This window comes from Akebia trifoliata, chromosome 6 (assembly GCF_017979445.1).
Source record: "Akebia trifoliata isolate Shusen 1 chromosome 6, ASM1797944v1, whole genome shotgun sequence".
Lineage (NCBI taxonomy): Eukaryota > Viridiplantae > Streptophyta > Magnoliopsida > Ranunculales > Lardizabalaceae > Akebia > Akebia trifoliata.
Window position 1 is genome coordinate 13,727,068 of NC_141380.1, and position 23,158 is coordinate 13,750,225.

General features: G+C 33.9%; 2 protein-coding genes across 2 annotated transcripts; one reads left to right on the plus strand and one right to left on the minus strand.

Annotated features, from left to right (window-relative positions):
• Nucleotides 1-511: 511 nt before the first annotated feature.
• Nucleotides 512-2,121, plus strand: LOC147400282 (phosphoserine aminotransferase 2, chloroplastic-like). The gene has a single exon (XM_086445917.1). It carries the CDS (start codon nt 569-571, stop codon nt 1,868-1,870), a length of 1,302 nt encoding a protein of 433 aa, XP_086302043.1. The 5' UTR covers nt 512-568; the 3' UTR covers nt 1,871-2,121.
• On the minus strand, nt 552-17,198 carry LOC147400283 (uncharacterized). The gene is made up of 4 exons (XM_086445918.1): nt 16,733-17,198; nt 6,948-7,143; nt 5,061-5,192; nt 552-4,051 (listed from the first exon to the last, which is right to left on the minus strand). Exons 1-4 carry the CDS (start codon nt 17,038-17,040, stop codon nt 3,935-3,937), a joined length of 753 nt encoding a protein of 250 aa, XP_086302044.1. The 5' UTR covers nt 17,041-17,198; the 3' UTR covers nt 552-3,934.
• Nucleotides 17,199-23,158: the final 5,960 nt, after the last annotated feature.

Here is a 23,158-nt window from a genome sequence, read left to right on the forward strand (position 1 = left end):
ATTATCTTTCCTTTCAATTCTTTCAATTTTATTGTCTTGCCTTTCTATTCCATATTTTTTTAATAATATCTGTTTAATTTTATTATCTTTTCTTTTTTACTCTTTTTCAATATTATCCCTTTAATTTTATTATATTTCCTCTATTATTGTCCTTTCTCATCTCTTTTTTTCTTAATAGTACCTCTTTGACTTTATTATTTTTATTTGTTTAATCTTAATTTTTATTTTAATAATACTTCTTCAATTTTATTATTATTTTTTGCTTTTATCTTAAATAAGAACTCTAATTAATTTACAAATCTGAATCCATACCAATCCATTGACACCTTTGAGTTCTTACCCCAAAAATAAATAAATTAAATTTTAGAATAATCCCAAAAATATATGTAAATTAAATAAATAAATAAATTATAAAGTAATAAATTTTAAAATATAAATAAAAGGGTATTTTAGTCATGGAAAAAAGCCCCACCTGTACAAATCTACACTATAAAATGTCTCAAAAACTTTCAGATCTTCTTACCAAACCAAACCCCCCAAAATCAAATCAGCTTTCTTTCAAACAACAATGGCGATGGCAGCTTCACCTCATTCTCATCTCATAAAAAACCCTAACGCTCTTTCCAATCCCAAATCTTTCAAAACCCCCAACACATTTCCTTCCCTCAACGGCTACTTCTTCACCCCAACACGCTCAAACAACAACAAATCCCTCTCAATCACTTGTGCAACTCAAGTTCAAGATCGATCCTCAACCACCACCCAATCAAACCAATCTCAAGATCGAGTCTTCAATTTCGCTGCAGGTCCAGCAACACTTCCAGAAAACGTGTTGAAGAAAGCAGAATCTGAGCTCTACATTTGGCGAAACTCAGGCATGAGTGTCATGGAAATGAGTCACAGAGGTAAAGATTTCGTCTCAATTATAGAGAAAGCCGAATCAGATCTTCGAACCCTTTTGAATATTCCTTCAGATTACTCTGTACTGTTCTTGCAAGGAGGTGCCACGACCCAATTCGCCGCGATCCCTTTAAATTTATGTAAATCTGATGATCCGGTCGATTTCATTGTTACTGGATCTTGGGGTGATAAAGCTTACAAGGAAGCCTTAAAATACTGTAAACCCAATGTGATTTGGTCTGGGAAATCCGAAAAGTACACAAAAATCCCATCTTTTGATGATTTGGAACAAAACCCAGATGCCAAATATTTGCATATTTGCGCCAATGAGACAATCCATGGTGTCGAATTCAAGAATTACCCAACTCCAAATAACAAAGATGGGATTTTGATTGCAGATATGTCGTCTAATTTCTGTTCAAAACCTGTGGATGTGTCAAAATTTGGAATAATTTACGCTGGGGCACAGAAGAATGTGGGTCCATCGGGGGTCACCATTGTGATTATCAGGAATGATTTGGTTGGAAATGCTCGAGAGATCACACCCGTGATGCTCGATTACAAGATTCACGTCGAGAACAAATCGTTGTACAATACTCCTCCTTGTTATGGGATCTATATATGTGGGTTAGTTTTCGAAGATTTGTTAAACCAAGGTGGTTTAGTGGAGGTTGAAAAGAATAATTTGAAGAAAGCAGAGATTCTTTATGAAATGATTGATGGGAGTGGGGGATTTTACAAATGCCCGGTTGAAAAATCAGTGCGGTCACTGATGAATGTTCCCTTTACGTTGGAGAAGTCGGATCTCGAGGTGGAGTTCATCAAGGAGGCGACAAAAGAAAAGATGGTTCAACTCAAGGGTCATAGATCGGTGGGTGGAATGCGTGCTTCGATCTATAATGCCATGCCCTTGGCTGGGGTTGAGAAGTTGGTGGCTTTCATGAAGGATTTTCAAGCTAAACATGCTTGATGCAGGCAATGTATCTCTAAACTATTAACATAGTTTATTTGAATTTTTGTTGCTCTTGTTGTTTGTTTATTTTATATCCTTTATGGGTTGTATTTGGTTGCATTTATGCAATTTTGGTTATAGTGGTGTACTGGTGTGTCCTATGGGCAGATTTATGGTGGTTTTTAAGAATGGGTGATTGTAAAATCTCCTCTATGAAGTAATTTTGTGGTCTGAATTAGTTGAAGTTTATGGATCTTATTTGGAGTTGACTTCACGAATCACGATTGTGCTTAAGAAACCAGAACAATTAATTGAGAAATAAAAACTAAACCATGATCTATGTTAAGAGTTGCTTTGAATTTTCACTGCTTTTGCTAGTTAGTTTATTCTTCATGGGTTGTATGGAGGTTGCATTTATGCAATTTGGAGTCTGGCATATGGGCTCTTATTGTAGCCAAATTTTGGATTTGATGATTTGAGTCTCCTCCATGTAGCAATATTATGGTCCGAATTACATAAGCTTTGGATCTTAATCATCATTCTTTTAGTTAACCTCATGATTATGCGTAAAAAATTAGAACAATTAATTATGATAAACGTGAAAAATTACCTTTGTCATGTATACAGCCAAGTTTTTTAAAGAGTTAGGAGTTCACTCTACAATTCCATTATTGATTTGGGTTGATTTAAAACTTCATTCATGAGTTATTTGTTGAATTGAACAAGTTCAACTTCAGGACCTTATTTACCGTTCTTTAAGTTAATTGTGCAAACCAAAGGAGATTCATGTTAGGAGATCATGAAGTTTTTACACTTACTGACGTAACATATGTATTTGGGGCCATGGGACCAGTAATAAAATGTGAAGAACACTACACAGGCAGAATTGAGGTAGTGAGAGCAGATATGAACATACTATAATTAGCAAAAGACATTTCAGATCCTTAAATCTTTGGATAAGTCTTTGATGATACATGAGATGAAAGGAGGAGCAAGAGCACAGATATTTTATAGAACTTAAAAAAATTATAGAGATGAATCTAGTATCCCAAATAAAGCTGGAAACATTTCAGTTTCTCTCTTGTATATTCAGGCCAGTTCTCAAAAACCAGTTATTTCATACTGGAAGGGTCTCTCAAGCCATCATCATCATTTTCTCTTATTAATGGGTTGCACAAGGATTGTATTGATTGGGACATACAGTTGAACAGACTTGATTTGTGTGAGTTCTGAGATGGCTCATAAATTTTAAAAATCTCAGCCAAATTTATAATTTAAGCATATATTTTTTTTGATCTATTAATATTCTTATGGTTGAATATCTATTGATCCAAAGTATATTTTTAGAAAATTATTGTGATTGAATTCAACAGGACAATTCATCCAAGACAACTTAATTGTACCAGAGACCAGGCTTCAAAACCATGCCATGGTATTCGATTATTGCAAGAAAGACTTAATTGGCAAAGTATCCATACTAATTATGTTGTTTGGCTCTCAATTTAAAGGATTAATGATTATGAGTCGTATAGAAACCATTTTGAGTCATCAGCCAATCTCACACTCCCAACCCAACAGCATAACTCAGCCCACACTCTGCACCATCTCCAATTCTGGAATCTGAACCCCATTCATGCTCGAGTCTCAAGGTCTTTAGAGCAGCTGTTACAAACACAATGGTTCTTTGATCCAACTAGAACTTTTTGTAATCAACTCTACTGCTTCTTTAATAAACAATGGCTCTTTGATCAAGTTTTGAATGACTTTCTAGCCAGATCGTTCCTGTGTTCCCATTCTAGGACGCCACAAGGAATGAGAAGAATTAAGAGCCCATAACAGCAAATGCACTGTTTAAATTAGTCATTTTAACCTTAAAATTATATGCTTGCCAAAATTCACCAACTTAGCTGTGTAAATGAACACAGGTGGTAATGGTGAGTTTTAATGATCAGCAGTTATAGCTTCTGAAATTTTGCCAAAATTCACCAACTTAGCTGTGCAAATGAACACACCTAGTGGTAATGGTGAGTTTTAGTGATCGGCAGTTATAGCTTCTGAAATGTGATTTGTATAGAACAAACTTTATATCCTTTGTGGATCTTCAAGGACTCGGACTCCAGGGCCATAAATCACACGACAACGGTTGCTGAACGAACCAACAAGTTGACAGGCAACCTCCTTGAAGAACATAGATGCTACCTGCCGAACAAACCCATCATTGAAGTTAGCCTCCAATTCAAACGAACCATGGGGCTCTAAACAATGAAAAATTTGTAACATTTCGAAGAGAACAATGTAAAGGTGTGAAAGTGTGTGCCAATGTCATGGTTGAATCCCCTATTACACCGGATTAAAATCTTCAAGATGACACAATCCTAAACATCAGAACATAAAGTAATCCAAATCCTCAGTTATTTTACCGAAGCTCTGCATCTTTTAGCACCCCCAACTTTTACTTATTACATTTTACACCCCAATTTCTTAAATTATTTGTTGCACCTCAATTAAAGATTAAAACACACTCTTCAAACATTATCAAGGTTTTGTTGAGGGTTAAAAATCTCAACATTACAAAACATTATATACACTCGTTCAAAGTTCAAACGATTTCAGTAGTTGTTTACCATTATGATTAGGATCATATATAATACTCAACCCAAAAAATAGAAATCTAGCAAAAATAATGATAATAATAATAATAATAAAAGTAAAAAATAAATGAGAGCTTCTACTGGCACCCCAACTTTTACTAATTTTCAACCATTCACTTATTTTCTTTATTTTTAATTGGGTTGTACTACGTAAAAGTTGGGGTGCCAATAGCAGCTCTCTTTAGAAAGTAAACTACCTATATGATGGACCTACCTCAGTGAGCATGTTGAAGATACGCATGGCCTAGTGATTCATTTGTATGGACAAGTATGTTCTATAATTTATGTCAATGTTTTACTTGGGCGCACACTGGGATGACTATTTAGAATATAAAAAAAATGATCCTCTTTCTTGTATGGTAGGTGCGATTCATATAAAAAAATGGCAACACATTGATTTGTTCATCTCATGAGAAATTAAATTACTCTTAACATAACATGATCTAACCATTATATAATATATGGAAGAGGATTATCAGCATTGAAATGGTTTTTTAAGTCTAGAGAACTACAAAGAAACATAAGAGAATTGTTAACAAAACTGAAGTTAATAATACCTGTCGGTAAAGTGGTGACTGGAACTTAAAATCCACCAAGAAATAAAGGTCACAAGTTCCTGGAACAGGCCCCGGATTAAATTCCCAAATGTTAATCAAATGGTCGAAAAGACTACTTTGTGACACAGTTGTCTGCAAATAAAACAAATTGAAGGATAAGTTCACCAAAAGCAGTATAGTCAATTACAAATCAAATATGTAGACATATGGGAAAGCAAAGAATCAGATGCAGAGTAGAGGAATAAAAACCATGGATATAATGAAAGAGTCGTGATAAAACGACGCGCCACATCACAGAACCATAGACCTTTTTTCTTACTGAAGAAAAAGATCTACGGTTCGGTGCACTTGCCATGTCAACCGCATATGTGTCAGCGCGTCATTTTATCATTATTCAATGAAAAATAAATAGAAAATTCTCATCAAGTTCTTCAAGATATTGACGCTGATGATACCCATAGGGCAGTTTCTAGACCAAGTCTATAACATATTGTTGGTAGAAGATATCTCATACCTTTGTTTTAAAAACAAAACAAAAAAAACAAAAAAACAGAATACCTAATTTGTATAATATATCTGATCGTTTTCATTTAACAAGTACCTACATATATATATGAGATGGGGTTATAAGGACCGAAGGACCATCTATCTCCATGGACCACATGCCAGCTTGACGCCCAAAACCACCATCAAGTGCCACATGTATGTAGAGCATGATATTTTATGAACTTCCAAAAAACCAAAATTGAAAAAAGAGATTTTTTCACCTTTGGATTTAAATTTTAAATCTGGGAGTTCAGTGGCCGTTCATTTTCAAACTCAAGATCTAGCCCAAATTTTTTGTAAAACCCAATCTAGACCACAAATCAAGAGAGATGAGGTATCATTTGGACCAAGGTGGCAGTCCACTTGGCTCACAAATGCAGACCTCCATGCTCTACATGGTCCATGCAACCTTTTCCCTACATATATGCAGAAAACATCAAGAATGTGATCCCACATACTGTCTACCAGTACAAAATCTATAAAATCCACCTCTAAAGCCACCAATGTATTATTTTAGTTATCTTGAATCTTGAAGAGTAATCCCAGGTGTTAAGAAAAATATAAGCTCTCATAATAAGTTCAGTTATCCTATTCAATAAGCATAGTTTTCTAAAGCTTTAATGGTATATTTATTACATAGATTACACAGATACTAGGGCAGAACAAGACCAAACTATTAATAAATGGGTCTGAGCTCAAAATGATTGAACCAGGTTCAATTTTTATTGGTCAGGTTTGAGCTGAACCATTAGACCCTATTTATTATATTGGATGGCTGGACTAAGGATATCCAGTCCCATCCCATGTAATTTACTGGTCAGGTCTAAGTGGGACCATTTGAAATCTGCTTGCACAAGTATGATAAATTGAAAAAATAATTGGGATGAAGTCCAACTGGCTCTTGTGAGAATTGATTTGTAGATAGAAACATAACAAGATTTCAAGATACAAAATCCTAAAAACCAAATGGGCAAAGTAAACTTCTGTGCACTTACTGTGTAGAAATTGATTGATCATTTTACACTTGGTTTGTTTTTTCTTTTCTTTCTTGAGTACAAGAATGTAGAACGATTGCTAACTAACTAACATCCTAAAAGGGGGTATCAAAAGTTGTTTTGGCAAATCTATTGTGGAGTTTTGAGCCTAGTTCGAATATGGTTTGATTATCCTATATCAGTATCCTGACATATTATGGTTGTATTTACACTTTAAGCTAATTTATTAAAGAATTTCTCTTAAATATTATTTATTTTTGTTTTTATTTTTTAATAAAAAAGCAAATTATGGGAGAAGTCATATGTATAAAACTCTATACAACAATCCCAGAATTAAAATAATCACCTTTATAGATTTTGGCTTCTTCAATTCTACATGTGAAACATAACTTTCAACCAAGAATTTAAAACCAATCTCCAGCTCAGCATCAAAAGATCCATCATCATTGTGTCGAATGATATTTGAACTCTGACACCAGGGAACAAAATCGTCGTACAAGTCAACGGCTGCAACAACTGCAAATAACTGCTCTGGAGAGTACCTGGTTACCAGAACTTCAATCAGCTTACTTGCAACCAAACAAGAAAGGTATTGATGAAAATCTCGAAAAGCTGTCTTTCCATGGTGAAAGATGAAATTTTCTTCTCATAAAAGAAACCACACATGCAATTTTGGGGATGACAATGGTTTGACATCAGAAGGTTTATCAACTATTTATGAATGATGAAGCAGTGTCTTAAATCTAAGAAGGAATGAAGATACTTATCCAAAAAAAAAAAAAAACAGAAGAAGGAATGAAGATCTTTTGCTCTTTTCTACAGAACTAAATGAAGTAGGAGACTTGTCAACCTTAATCACATCCTGGGAGACGTGGATGGTGGGGGATCTTGTTTTTTCGATAGGGATATATTGCAAAAGAAGAAAGAAAAGTACGCAGAACATGGACAATGTCCAAGAAGTCAAGATGACCTGCCAACAATTTGTACAAGGCACAACACTTAAAAACAATAAAAATCACTCATCCATCCCCATGTAACATCGAATTCCAACTAAATACATAATCCTCATGAGAAAAGATCCCCTAAACTCAGGGAAAATCTGGTGCTACTTAAAGATAAAGAATTAATGCTAAAGATTAAAAACAAGATTTTTTTCCTCTTAGTTCCCTCCGTCTAAACACCCCAAATCATTGCAAAGTGGATGATCCTACAAAGAGTGGACCTTTAGGAAAGAGGGCTGCTGTGTGCCAAGTGCCAACCCAGTTAACAATTTGGAATACTGAAAAAATTCAATATGAGAATAACACGGATAAAGCTCACATTCGAAATTAAAGAATTCAGCTAAAAAAGGTAGATTGGCAATAATAAGATGCAGGAATAATTCAAATATTATTTGGATTCTTAATAAAAAATTCGGGTACCTTTTACAGCTTACTCATATACCCAAAAATATGGCAGGTTTTTCATATAATTAGTACAAACGCGTTATGGGTATGCACCAACAGGTAATATACGATATCCAAAAATTCCCAGTTTGATGTGAATGCTTTGCGTAAAATGACTAAGTGAAGTGCTCATAAATGAAAATTTTGGGTCCACTTACCCTATAGGCTAATCTTGTGGACCTATACGCCGAAGAGGAGCTTGATCGGTGACTTGTAATACTTAGGCTTGAATATATTTTTAATTGACTCCTAGCGATTAATTTGATTACTTGTTTGTACTTAAATCTTAATGTCTTTCTATTAGTAATCAAGCTAATTTTTGTGTTTAAGTCCACAAAGTGATAAGTTGAATATTCAAGGGTTTAGTGGGCCCAACAGAGTGTGCCACAATTAATTTTCAGGGGGGAGACATAATTCATCTCTCTTTCTCTCTCTCTCTCTCTCGAAAGAGAGAAAACAATTAAAGAGGACAAATAGAAAGTAAAGAAAGAAGAGACTGTGAGAGCATAGGGATGAGCTCTCTATCTACTTTAAATGAACCAGACAAAGGAGAGATCAAGACAAGAGAAAAAGATGAGTAGTACAAGATAACTTCTATTACCATGCCAACTTTTCCTTGTAATACACCAATCACATATAATTAAATAGATGTGTAGGGGTGGGGACAATTGTGATTTTTTTCCTCACAGTCTACCTATGTCTTCAAACCCAAAACTAAAGGAGGAGAGAGAAGGGAGGAAGAGAGAAAAAAATGCAGGTGCTTTAAGAGAGAAGAAACCTAGAACAAGAAGACTTTAATAGAGAGCGGGGGGGGTGGGGCACGGAGAAGGAATTTTCTTTGAAGAAGAAGAAACCCTAGAAAATGCAAAAAAAAAAAAAAATGTTCTAACGATTCTAAGAGGGAGGGGGGTGAAGGAGGGAAGGCAGCATAAAGATAAGTGCTTTTCTTCTTTTTTCCCCTTTTATAAGAAGAAGAATAAATAAAGGGATTTTTCAATTGAATTTAGATGGATCAACTCTGAATGGCCGACCAAGAATTGACGTTTTTTCTCATTTAAGATTTTAGCTCTCTTTCTCGCTAATTTTTAAACATACCAATGTTCTTTCTAATTTTAACTCTCTTTTCTTTGCTTTTGAGGTAGGCCATCTCCACTGCCTTAGCACATTCTATCTTTTCTCTGAAATAAAGTTATCATATATATATATATGGAGATATATCCAATGGTATCACAAACATACCGTACTGTATTCATTTTTATCATGAATATATGAAAACATATTAGATATCATTTTGTGTAATGAATATGACATGAAAAAATAGCGGTCTACACCATTTTATTACAAATATATTGTGAATAATTCGCAATATACTAGTTCAACCATGGTTTGAAATATCATAGCATTTCAAAATGTATCGGCTATTTCGAATCGTCATTTGAACATTTTCATGCTTGGAAGGCTGGAATCAAAGTTTCAGTTTGTGACGGTTTGTCTTGGAATATTTTGAAACATTTTGAGACAAACCAGAACATAATGAAACCAAAGTTTAAAAAAAAAAAAATATGAGATAAGTTAGAAACAATGATTATTTCTGGGGGCACCACTCCACTTTTGATGAATATGTAAGATAGCCCCGGTGCCTTCAAATTGATGGCATACAGCTTGATCTCAGTCTTCTGCAAGAGACTAGAGAAATGACCTAACTGTCCTCATCTTCTACATCCCTAAATTTTTCTCCTCGAAACCATTATATTTAACCTCTAGGATAAAAGTGTTTACCTTCATCTTTAAACTTGAGTTTCCATCTCTTTCAACCTTCAAACCTTAACAAGATAGGATTTGAGAGAAAAATGACGGGTTTTTGGGTGAAAATGATGCGCATAGAGCGTATTGGCATGATAAAATGTGATATATTTGACCAAAAAATGTTGTAAGAATTATTTTATAGTCAAAAACATGATTTTTTCCTACAATATTTCTCTCTAAAATGCTGATTTTTCAAAATGTTTCATAAAATCTGGAATGTTTCTTTCAGTTTTGATGAATGTTTCAAAAAAATTTCTTAATAGAAATATTTTGCCAAAACAAAATTTTAAAAACTTGGGCTTAACCTCGATTATATGTAAATTGTTCCGAATCATTGACTTAGATGCGGAATTAAACATTTTATCAATCATTCGTATGATCCACATATTATTTCATTATAAAATGCAGATTTACTATGGCGACACCCACAAAAAGCCTCTTCCACAAAACCAGGCATAGACTAGCTAATATTGAAGAGAGAGAGAGGTACAATATATGATCTTAATAACATCACAATGAAGTAAGAGGTGGTTCATTCATTCCTCATTAGATTTGAACATAAAACCAAAGTCAACTACAATCTACATACAAACAATGTGAGGAGTTTGTCCAAAAAAGCGCTTTAGGTAAAAACAAAACTATTTTTTACGGAATCTTAGAACCCTACACTAGAAAAACAGGGAAATTAAAGCGAGAAGGGAATGAAAATGTCATGTCAAAGATTCTAACAGAGAAGCATCCGCCTCAACTCCATATCCACAACTTTTTACCATTATTAGGTGAAGGAGTGACACTCCAATGTTTGTAAGTTGGACATTGAATCAATTTCCCAAGTATTCAGATTCCTCTCGAGGCCAAAGTTCAAAGTTAAATTGTCTCAATCCCAAATCCTAAAATACTATCTACTTATCTTTTTCATAAGATAAGGAAAAAAAGAAGAGGAAGACCTCTTTGACGGGATTCACCCCACCAAATGTTTTTTCTAAATTGTATCACATTTCCTGACCCTAACTTTGATGCCTTTTGAGAACTCAACATTCAGAATTCCTTTCCATAAGCCACAATCATATAAGATGTGAAATCTCACATTATCCCACCAAAAGCTCTTACTCCCATAACTGAACAAGATGACTGTTCTCCGTAAACTCGGTTCCTCTTCACCAAATGTCCAAATCTCCACAACAGCTTCCCGAGGAAAGCGTTGTTCATTGATGCAAGATATCTGATTCTAAGGCCATTGACATTCTTAGTGGAGCACAAAATGTCCCAATTGACTATGTGCGTGTTTGATAGCGCTTCAAAAATAGTTTTTCACAGCTTTTTGGAGTTAAAATGTGATTTCATGCTGTGATTTGCATTTGATAGCGCTTCAAAAAGTAGCTTTTTTGTGGCTTTTGGACACGGTTTTGACGAGCGGGTCATATGCGCTTCTCACAACTGTGTTTAAAAACGGCTCATGTGAAATGATCGTAATACCCTTTATCAAATAATGTATTTCCAACATAAATCCAACGACGTAAAACAGTAAAACCCAACCGATCTCTCTCTCTCTCTCTCTCTCTTCTTCACTCAACCTAAACCCCATAGCAGGTGATCTCCAATCGACGCAATTGACGATGACAGGCATTTCAGATCGACACCATCGACGATAAATCAGATCTGAGGTTTTCTTCGACCTTAATACCCTTCATATCTCTCTCACTTCTAAGTTCAACCTAAACCCCACAATGGTGATCTACAATCGACGCCATCGAAGAAAAATCAGATCCACACCAGTCGTCTTCACCATCTCTGTTGCTACACAGGTGAGCTCTCTCTCTCTCTCTCATCAATCTCCATTTGTTAAGCAAGCACCTCCAAAAATCCACATAGATGAATGTTTGAGCAAATTAACCCTAGAAATTTAGGTTTTTTTAAACTGATTTCTCTTAATTTGTTCTCAAGTTTTTCAATTTCCTGTTATTAATAAACATCGCTGGATTTTGATGAAAATTTCCACTTTTAGAGATGCTTTCTGGAGTTTTCTGATTTTTTTTGTTGTTGTACTTAGTAGTTGCCATTCAATTTCTCCTTGAAAACTATAATTTCTTGCTCAGTCCTCAAATCCTTCTTTTCTACATGTTTTTTTTTCAAATTTCTCTTTATAAAATTGTTTATTTTTGTTCTTGATGATTTTTCCGAGCATTTCTCAAGACATCTTCCTGGAATTTAGTTGGATTGCTTGCTCTCTGGATTTTCAATAAAATTGTTTCATGCATTTTGATGGATTTGTCACTATGTTCTCACAGATTGAAGATTTGAAAGGTTTAATGTACCTTTCACGCTGAAATTTGGGGGGTTCTTATGGCCAATATCTCATTAAGTTGTAGGGAATGATGTATACTAATTCTGTGCCACCTCAGTTCTCTGATTCTAACTGCTAGATAATTGACACCACTGACCCATCAAAGCGAGTTTATCAAGCCTGGAAAGGAAGCAATGTAAGCTTCCTTTGATCTTCTGTCTTGTCTAATTATATTGGAGATTTCCTAATGGAGTTGTTCTCAGTCAATACTGAGTTGTTTTGTTTTCTACTGTAAATCTTTTGCTACAAATGTATCATAGCAATCCATATGTTTCATCTTCAGTTAGGACGAGTTTCTTTGAGTTGGAATAATTTTATCAGCCTTTTTCACATATGGTTATTTTGTGGTGATTTAGTGCTGATTTGTTTTTAATTTGATTGTATAATGGATCGGCTACCTCTATATTTTTTTAGTAAAATCAGCCCAGAAAACATTTGATAAAGAGTTTATTTTACAAATGAAATGGCTTGGAATGCCACAATAATTGATGTGTCTATTTCAAACCCTCTATCTACTGATAGTTGTGTGAACCCTGATTTTTCGTAAATGATTATGAGCTAAAAACAATGCTGCCGGAATGTAAATACTCAAGCATCCCATCCCAATATGTGCTCAGATGGATTTGCACTACTTCCTTTAAGTAGGAATTAGGCAAACCATGATCCATTCATTGGGAGGGCCTCCTTGAGAGGTTTTCTAGGTTTAGTTCAATTAAGATGTTTCATTTAGTTGAGCAGAAGATAATGATTCAAAAACACCATTTTTTTCTTGTTTGTATTAAATACATTCGGCATTTTCAAAGTCATTGGGGTTGTGGGAAATTGTCCCTGCATTTGTTCAAATTGTGAAATAATAGTTGAGAAAAGAAGAGGAGAAGAGAAAGAATGAAGGAATTGGACTCACAAGGTTTTGCCTTCTCTATTGTGTTATATATATTTAGTGTAATTATATAGTTATTAAGGTATTCTGGTAATTTTTTGTGCATTATCAACATTAAGGGTATTCTGGTCATTTTACTAGAATACAGTAGAATCCAGCAGCTGTATAAAACAATAATTACCAAATTTTAGTAAACAGCACAACACTTTTACAAGACTTTATCAAACAAGCTTTTCAGTGTTTTAGCTTTTTACAGCTGCTACTTACAGCAGAATCTGACAACAAATTTTGGCAGCATTATCAAACGGGGCTTATATGATAAGCCAAAAAAAGTTCTAAAGCAGGCTCTCCAATCTCTGCACAATACTCATATGAATCATGAATTGGGAAATGCAGTGCATCAAAAGGATGGATAGAGTAATCACCACTCTACACCATTTCGAGAAGTATCAAAGACTTTAAAGAAACCAACCTCCCAAATGACTTTCAAATTATTGAATCACAAAGATCCTTACATTTTATAACTTGCACCTAACCTAGAGTGAGGCCTACATAGGTTGTAGGCAAAGCATCTGACTCCTCATTATCAAAGCCTTATCCCAAAAATTGGGTGTAATTGAACGAATTTCAACGATTGATACTCAATACCCATACTTTCAGATATTTCAATCTTTCCAGTTCCACCACCTTGTGTTTCCCAAGATTGACACTTGAGTGCAAAATCTCCTCTAAACAATAGTAAATACTTTTTAATAACATAAATTGATCCATATAAAACCCAAAAAGAGGGGAGTATCATCTACTCATCTACAAACCAAATGTGATAACTTAGGTCTCACATTATCAACGTCGAAACTTTGGAAGATCCCAATATCAATCGCCATGGAAATCATCTTTGTGCAAGAAAGGTGACAAAGGATCTTCTTGCCTTAACCCTTGCTACAATTATATACATAAGCAATTATATAAGGATGGAGAAATTGTTACCCAAAGAATTAGAGATGGGTGGTTAAAGTGGAGGTGCACTTTTGGAGTGCTACATAACAGACACATACCAACCAAAATGAAAAAAAAGATTTTGTAAGATGACAGTAAAACCAACTATGCTTAATGGAGGTAACTATTGGACTGTCAAGAAACACAATTTTTCTAAATTGAGCATAACAAAGATGAGAATGTTGAGATGAATGAGTGGAAAGACTAGGAAAGATAGAATTAATAATGAATGCATTCAAGGTCATGTAGGAGTAGCTCCAACGGATATAAAGAGAAAGTCAAATAAAACGGCTTGTTCATGTTTCAATGAAGGCTAATTACAGCCCTAATTAGAAGAAACATTCAAGTTGAAGGCTTTAAAAGAGGAAGAGGAAGACCCCAAAATACATGCATGGAGGTAATGAAAGTAGATAGGAATACACTTCCAATAATAGACATGGCTCTAGATGGACTGGAGGAACATGATTCATTTAGTTGACCCAAACATTTTGGTTAAGACATTGATGATGATGATGATGATTTAAGTAAGTTTTGTTTCTGTTTTGATAAGTAAAGTTTTATTAAGGGGTGGTCGAGGTGACCAACAAAGGAACATAAAAAGGACTCAGCTCAACAACAACTAGGCTGATGGTAAGTGAAAAACCCCACTCCCTTCTTCGAAAACGCTCAAAAATCCTTGAAGATCTTACACTAGAAAAACACAATACTTAAGACAGAAAGGAAGAAGGCATGCACTGGTTCGAATTTTCCTTAAAAAACTTGCAGTTTCATTCTTTCCAAATGCCCCAACACACCGCAAACCGAAAAAAAACTCCAATGCAATCCCTTAGACACACTAAAGTAGGAACCCCACTAGCCCCAAGAATAGAGAGAGAATTGTACAACCATAATATTAAAAAGAAATTATACAGAAATAAAATATATATCATGATCCAAATTATAAATATCAAACAAACAAACAATCATTCAAAACTCAAAAGCATAATATATATATATATGTATATATCAGATAAACGATTCATGCTCTTCCATTCTAATTTGTCCAAAGGCGAGTCTTTTGTAATTGAAAGTGAGTTTATATTTATTTTCACTATTTCCAAGAAGGAAAACATAAAAAACACAACAGAGCTTATTTAATTGCTTTCTCTTTGAACATATACATACCGGTTTGCTTTGTATCCATTCACTATTTAATATAGTAGAAAGCAAATTCGATAACGAATGGGACCCAATATACAGTCTAAATATCCATTAGTATCAAAACACTATCCTGAATTTGTATGTCTCTAATGAAAGAACCTTGTCCCTACGAGATCTAGTTGGAAGCACTAACCTGATTCTTGAAGCCAAAATCTTAGTTATTATTTTGTAGACTCACCTAGCTAGATTGATGGGTCTATAATTTGATATGTTCTCAGTCCATTACTTCTTAGAGACCAAAGTTTATAAAGATATTATTAAGGCAATAATCAAGATCCATCCTCTTGAAAATCATGCACCACCTCATAAATTCATAATGAATCATCTCCCAACAGTTTTTAAAGAAAGCCAAATATAAAACCATTGGGTCCGCGAACTGGTCCCTATCTAAATTTTAATGGAATTGAAAACTCTGCCCTCGTCAAAGGGTCACTCCAACACAAGTAACTTGTGATCAAAGGCTGTCAAAATGTAGACCGTCAAAAGTTGATCTAAATGAATATGTCCCTAAATAGAGATTCTCATAAATGTCAATGATAACATCTTTGATCTATGTTCCCCTTCTATTTCACCAATAACACCCCCCCCGGGGTAAGTTTCCCTATTCATCAATTCTAAAAGAGGGGATTCCTCTTCTTCCTTGTTATCAATCATGGCTATTTCCTCAAGGATTAATTTTTCTTATGACCACTCTTCCAGAAACTTGAGGATTCCAACTTGCTATTATCTCTTTTAAGGGCTTTCAATTTTCTTTGAAGCAATACTCAGGTTTTACCCTCAAATAAAAAGAATCCATAATTCCTTCACCTAGTATTTAAAATTCGGGTCAAGGAACCACATGTTTTTTAAACAAAAAGGGGAAAGACATCTTTAATTTCCACCAACAATCTAGAAAGAAGGAAACTGGAAACAAAAGGAGGTCTAGGAAGACCGAAGACCATCTTAGAGAAGTGAAATGTTCCCCCCAACACCCATTTATCAAAAGCCTATCTTGTATGCATAAAGATGGTCCTCCCGATTATTACAACAAGTGCATGCACCACTCTTGAGAGGAAGATCAATAAAAAAACAGCCCTCAAATGTTCCACCCTTCTTTTCATGGATAACTCCATCACCAATTCTTCTTCAACTTCTAAAGTTTTCTTACCTAATTCATCACTATTATCCTACCAGCAGAGCCCAAATTCTCTTCTCCACCACAATTCTGCATCTAAAAAGGTGAAATAAAAGAAGGGAATTTTTTTTAATTATCAAACCCATAAAACGAATGCCTTTATCTATAGATAAAATGACCAATCACCAAGATGCCCATTTTTTTTTTTAATAAATGAAATTAAAATCAGTTTCAAAAAGTCTACAAAAACTTAACATTCCTTCTTCTTGATGGTAATAATAGATAGAACAACATTAAAGCAAAAGAAGTTATTGACAAAGAAAGAAATTCAAGTTAACATACATACCCAATGACGCGCCTTTCTTCATAAATCTTAGAAAGAACATTCCCCTCTTCTCCATTTCCGTAACCAAAGAATCGCCTCGTTTGCATATAATTCAAGCTCGCGGCCAATGTAAATTTACCATCTTTTTCTGCATCGATCGAAGACTTGTTCACACATGGAGGCGTCCCAATACCTGCAATGCTACTCAAGACTCTAACTTGGAAATATTTGCCTCTACTCCCCACAGACTTGGACAACAACCCCACACCATTTTCACATGAGAACAACCTCCCAATCACCTTCGAAGCCGACACAAATGGCCGCATCATCGTCCCCTTTGTCAGCAATTTAATTTAATGTTTCCAAAACTAACTCTAGGACTTGATTATGTATTCTTGAATCGATTAAAAGCTTCAAAGAAATCAAAACCCTTGGATCTCAACAAAAGGCAAATAAATTTTACAAAACTTGTTCAAATTCGAACTTTAAATTCCCAGAAAAATCAATAAATCAGTTCTTAGGCGCAGAACACGTAAAAGTTCAAATAAATTAATGAATCAGGATGAGAACAGAACTGTGTATACGTGGTAAGTTTTGGTTGGTATTTAAAACACAACGGGCTCTTAAACAAGCCGTACACGCAATCAAAACGTGCCACGTAGATATCATATGTTGCTTTCAAACAGGATACCGTTCTGGATCGTGACTTAAGCCTTGCTTGAATAGACCGATTCTGACCATGATTCTCTCTTGCCTCTTCAACCTCAAAAGTTGAGAGCCGAAAAGGCAGGAAATCGGTCTACTTTTAGATCAATGGTTCTCTTCACTACCACGTCTGCGCGTTAGTCATCACCGTCGCTTTCCATTTTATTTTATTTTTTAAATTATTATATATTATATATTATATATTATATAAAATTTTAATTTTAATTTTTGATTACTAAAAATAATATTTTTTTTAAAAAAAAATTAAAAGGGAAAATTACATTTTGACCCGTGTAATTTGGCATAATTCTATTTTTGACCCCCTAATATTTTGATAATTGTGCTTACCTCCCTTTTTTTTTTTTAGTGAGAGTGTTAAAATTCAAGTGTTATTTTTACTATTTTTATCCTCTTATTTTATATTATTTTTTATTTAAAAAAATATATTTTAAAACAAGAATTAATAATAATGATTTTCTGACCTATGCCCCTATCATAGACTCGTAAATCATTTGCCTTGGGAAACACAAAATCATAAATCTTTTTCTTATGTAACACGAGGAAATTGATCTACGATTCAATAATGGGCATATGTCAAAAGGGGGTGTCTTTATAAAAAAAAAGTTTAATTGTTAGGTTGACAACAATTTGACGAAAGGGGATAAGTGAAACCCTTTAGATAAATTATAAGGGAGATAAGTGCAATTATCAAAATATTAGGGGGGTTAAATGGAATTATGCCAAACTATGGGGGTTAAATGGAATTATGTCCAATATTACCTAAAAGGCACAGGTATTATAAGAAAAGAAAACACATTCCTTACGAATTCAATAAGGTTTCAAATCTTATTAAGGATCTTAGAACTCAAATAGATTATCAAATTGGCAAATCCAACACTGCAACTCTCTAGAATTCAAAGAAAAACTTAGATCAAAATAATTTATGTGACTCGGTCCAAGGTTTTGAAAATAATTGAACTCCCAAATTTTATAATAAAATATAATTTTTTTTTTATAAGAATTTTTTTTTAAGTTCATAGATTTTTATTCCTCTACATCCTATGACATCAAATTATGATTTTGAATGCCACAAAGTGATCTCGATAACTCTTAGTAAGATTTGAAATCTTATTTAACTGGTAAGGGTGGCACTACTCCCTTTAGTATCCAAATACAAACGAAGTCTAAAACATTGGAGGGTCTAGCAATTTGAAAAAATGTTGGACAATTTAGCCTGTTAAATAGTTTTTAGTAATTTCATAAAGGAACTAAATAAATAAATAAAAAATCCATAAGTTTATGATAATAGCAAAAAGGATCACTTTTTTTAATACTAAAAACATTTCATTTGTTATAGTAACTTATGTTTTTTGACAAAAATGCCCTTTACTTCATCTTCTTCATTAAATTTTTTGTAAATTACAACTTCCTCCCTCCTCTACTTTCAAATTTTTTGAAGGAGAGAACTCTATATTCTCACTCCAAAACCCACCAAATAGCTATTGGAATCATAAAAAAAATATCCGACTGTGAGAAACAACCTACATCTTGTTGATCTTGGTGAATCTCGTGTTCCATCCATGATTTATTGGGAATTTTCAATAAATGTTGTTCATTTTTCCTCTTTTTATTTCCTTTCTTTTCCTTTGTATAATTTTGTTCTCATAATTATATAAATTGAAAATGGTAGTAAAAATTTGAATGATTTTGCGAATTTTTTAGGGCATCGATCATAAAAAATTTGCAGTGTCGAGGCTCCACATTAGAATATAACATAACTATCGTTGAGGTTCAACATTATCTATCATTGAACCTTGACAATGACTAATAGAACGTTTCTTCTATAAATAAAAGTTGTTTGAATCGTCAAACCTCAATAATTGTATATTAAGTAAAGGTTCTATAATAAATTTCTAACAAATTTGTGGAGGGATAAAATCGTCTCTCACCTGGGTCGTTCATCCGCACCATCAACACGCATCCCAAGGTAGACACGTGACATCATTTAAAGATGACTATCTTATTAAGGAAGAATCTCAATTTAAGAGGATTATTCCCCTTTTATATAATTATTAATTTTGGTAAGAGGTAATATGGTCAATTGTTACTTAATTAAGGTTATGATTCTTTTTAGGATTTTTCTATTTAAAGACCCTGATGATGCCATTGTAAAAGGGGAGAGGAAGAACGTAGAGAAAGATGGAGGAGAGGTAAAGAGGCCATGTAATCGTGAGATTTATAGCAAAATGGCTCCCCGAGGACGTAAGCACGTTTGTCGAACCACGTAAAAAATAATTGTCTTTTCTATTTTTTCATGTTTTTTATTATTATTTTGTGGATTGAATGATGAAATCATGATGGAGACCGATTTATCACAAAATCGACCTTTACAAAAATGTTAGATAAAACTTTGTATCATCGAACTTCAATGATTATATATTAAGTATAGGTTTGACGATAGTTCTGTTATATTCTAATATCGAATCTCGATACTAAAAAAAATTTATGATCTATAACATAAAAGAATTGCAAAATATTCAGATTTTTGCTACCATTTTTCATTTTCCATTTGTATGACTATGAGGATAAAATTATACAAAGGATTTTAAAAGAAATGAAATAAAGAGAGAGATTGACAACATTTGATGAAAATGCCCAATAAATCATGAATGGAATACGAGATCCACTAAGATCAACATGGTCGTTTCTCACAGCCGGATCTTTTTTTTTTTATTTTTATGATTCCAATAGCTATTTGGTGGGTTTTCGAGTGATAATGGAGAGTTCTCTCCTTCAAAAAATCTGAAAATGAAGGAGGAAGGAAGTTGTAATTTACAAAAGGTTTAATGAAGAAGATGAAGTGAATGGCATTTTTGTCAAAAACATGAGTTACTATGGTAAATGGAATGTTTTTTGAGTATTAAAAAAAAGATACCCTTTTTTGCCATTGTCATAAACTTAAGGAATTTTTTTTGCTATACGTCCTTTCATAAAAGTTAATATTTTTAATAATTAATTAAAAATAAATTCTTTTCAATAATTTTCACTTTTTTTAGTTGTTTTTTTTTTAAATGGTAAAAAATAAAATAGTGTTATATGAATTTAGGTTTGTTATTCACCATTGTAGAGTGAACATAGTTTGTTAGGGCACGCATATATATATATATAGGGTCCCGTTCGGCGCCTCTCACTTTAACATACGCTTTAACAAACGGATTCAAACCGTTGGATATGACGGTTACAGATGCTTGAGATTGAAAGTTGAGGTTAAGTTATAACTTAATCGATATTTACAGAGCCATCTTCATCTTTACAATAATTAGTGTTGCCTCCCTGTCCTCAATTAAAACCCGATCGAAACTTAACGACAGAGAGTTCTGTCGAACCCTCTCTCTCACTGAAATTCGATTGATCACTCTCTCATTCTCTCTCGCTCTCGCCTGAAACACTCTCGATAAAACCCTTTTTCTCACTCTTTCATTCTCTCTCGCTCTCGCCTAGCTGCAACTCCATCTCCCTCGCACGAACGAGTGTTTTAGCGTGGGATCTTCTCGTACTCTTAGACGAAGGCGAAGAAGTAGTGTGTCTGGTACTTTAGATGTAGATGGAGGAGTCCATCATGCATGTAAAAGAATGTTGAATTAGACTCTTTTAGTTCTTTATAGCAAAACCCAATATTTGAAATAAGCTATCAACTCTTCTGTTTGTAATATGGATGTTAAAGTTCTTTTTTATGAAAATTTTATTGTTAAAATAAAAATATATGGATGTTAAGTAACTTTCAGACCATGTTCACTTTCAATTTAGTTTAAATGAATTTTAGCTAGTTTTGTATGTACAAAGTTCAATTTTCAGTCTTCTATTTGTTTTGTTCCTTTGGGCGTGAACTTGAATGTGGGAGCATATCGAAAAAGGTTTCGAGGAGAGGAGAGGTTGAAGAATGAAATAGTCAAGTAAACCAACCATCAGAGGAGGAAACTAAGGTTACAATAGCCTTGCCAGGAAAATAAATACTCATTTCCCCATCTAACACTTGTTCCTTGTTTAAAGAGATGGGTTAATGGACCTTTCTTTTTACCACCCACAGACAAATTTTGAAGACTAATGTGAATTACAGAGAACACTTGGTTGAACAATCAGTTTGTGAGTTGAGAGTTGAGAGCGAGAGAGAATGAAAGAGTGAGAGAGAGTGTTTCAGGCGAAAACGAGAGAGAATGAGAGGATGATCGATCGGGTTTCAGTGAGAAAGAGGGTTCGACAGAACTCTCTAAGTTTTGATCGGGTTTTAATTGAGGACAGGGAGGTAGCACTAATTCTTATAAAGATAAAGGATAAGTCTGTAAATATCGATTAAGTTATAACTTAACTTCAACTTTCAATCTCAAGCGTCTGTAACCGTCATATCCAACGGTTTGAATCCGTTTGTTAAAGCGTATGTTAAAGTGAGAGGCGTTGAACGAGACCCATATATATATATATACACACACACACACACATACATATACACACACGTGCACACACACACACACACATAATTTGTTAGGCCATGAATATATAAATGTGTGTATGTACACACACACATATACAAACATATATGGGAAAGATGTTTTCCATAGAATTGGAGTTAGGTAATTGAAGTAGAGATGCATTTTTGGACTGCTATGTGGCATACACATACCAACCAAATTAAAAAAAAAAATTATAAGACAATAATAAGACTAGTTATTCTTGATGGGGTTTCATGTTGAGTGGTCAAGAAGCATCATGTAAATAAATTGAGTATAGTAGAGTTGAGGATGTTGAAATGGATGAGTGAAAATACTTGAAAAGATAAAATTAGAAATGAACACACTCGATAAAAAGTATGAATAACTCTAACACGTGACAAACTAAGATATACTCAACTAAGATGGTTTGAGCATATTCAACGAAGGTTGATTACATACCTAATTCGATGCATATTCATAAAGTTGGAACATGGGGTGAAAGGCAAGTGAAAACTAAAAAAAAAAAGGAAAAAAAGGGGAAAAGATAAAGAAATTGAAAAATGATAAAATATAAATTTATATATATATATATATATATATATATATTATATATATATATATATATATATGGTGGCGTTCTGAGACCCAAAAGAGAGCCAAACATTTTTTCAATATATGGGTTAAGAGTTTCAGAATGAGCTGATTTTTTATAAGGATGATTTCTATGATGAGAAGATCTACATCACCAAAACTCAGCCCATTTTGAATTTCTATCCCTATCAAAAGTGATTTACAAAAATCGAACGGTCCACTATTCTTCAACTTGTAAACTAGGGTAAGAAGTTTCAGAATGAACTAGTTTTTGATGAGGATGATCTATTCACCATAGAGATCATCCTAAAAAATCAGCGCATTCCGAAATTTCTAACCCCTATTTTGAAAAATGTTTGGCATAATGTTTGGCTCTTTTAGGGCCTTCGTACGCTTCCCATATATATAGAAAATTTTGCCTGGTCCGAAAATGAATGAAAACATTGCATGTGGTCTTTAATTAAATAGAGGTAAACCTTGACATGTCAATAAAGAAAAGAAAAAGAAAAAGAAACTATCAAAATTTGAAATCATGGAGAAAACACGTGGTTCATTTTAAAAGATCTATAGAGAACATGCAATCTATTCTTGCAGTCATGCAACGGACTTTGACAATGATTAGGAGCAAGCACGCGCAAGAAAATCAATTTGAGGGTTGTAGACA

What these genes read in the sequence shown, in the direction of transcription:
- LOC147400282 (XM_086445917.1), top strand. Translation starts at nt 569, where the DNA reads ATGGCGATGGCAGCTTCACCTCATTCTCATCTCATAAAAAACCCTAAC.
- LOC147400283 (XM_086445918.1), bottom strand. Translation starts at nt 17,040, where the DNA reads ATGATGCGGCCATTTGTGTCGGCTTCGAAGGTGATTGGGAGGTTGTTC. An exon ending in GAAGAAAGGCGCGTCATTGG is followed by an intron (nt 7,144 to 16,732) that starts GTATGTATGTTA and finishes TCTGGTAACCAG; the next exon opens with GTACTCTCCAGAGCAGTTAT. An exon ending in AGTCACCACTTTACCGACAG is followed by an intron (nt 4,052 to 5,060) that starts GTATTATTAACT and finishes TTTGTTCGGCAG; the next exon opens with GTAGCATCTATGTTCTTCAA.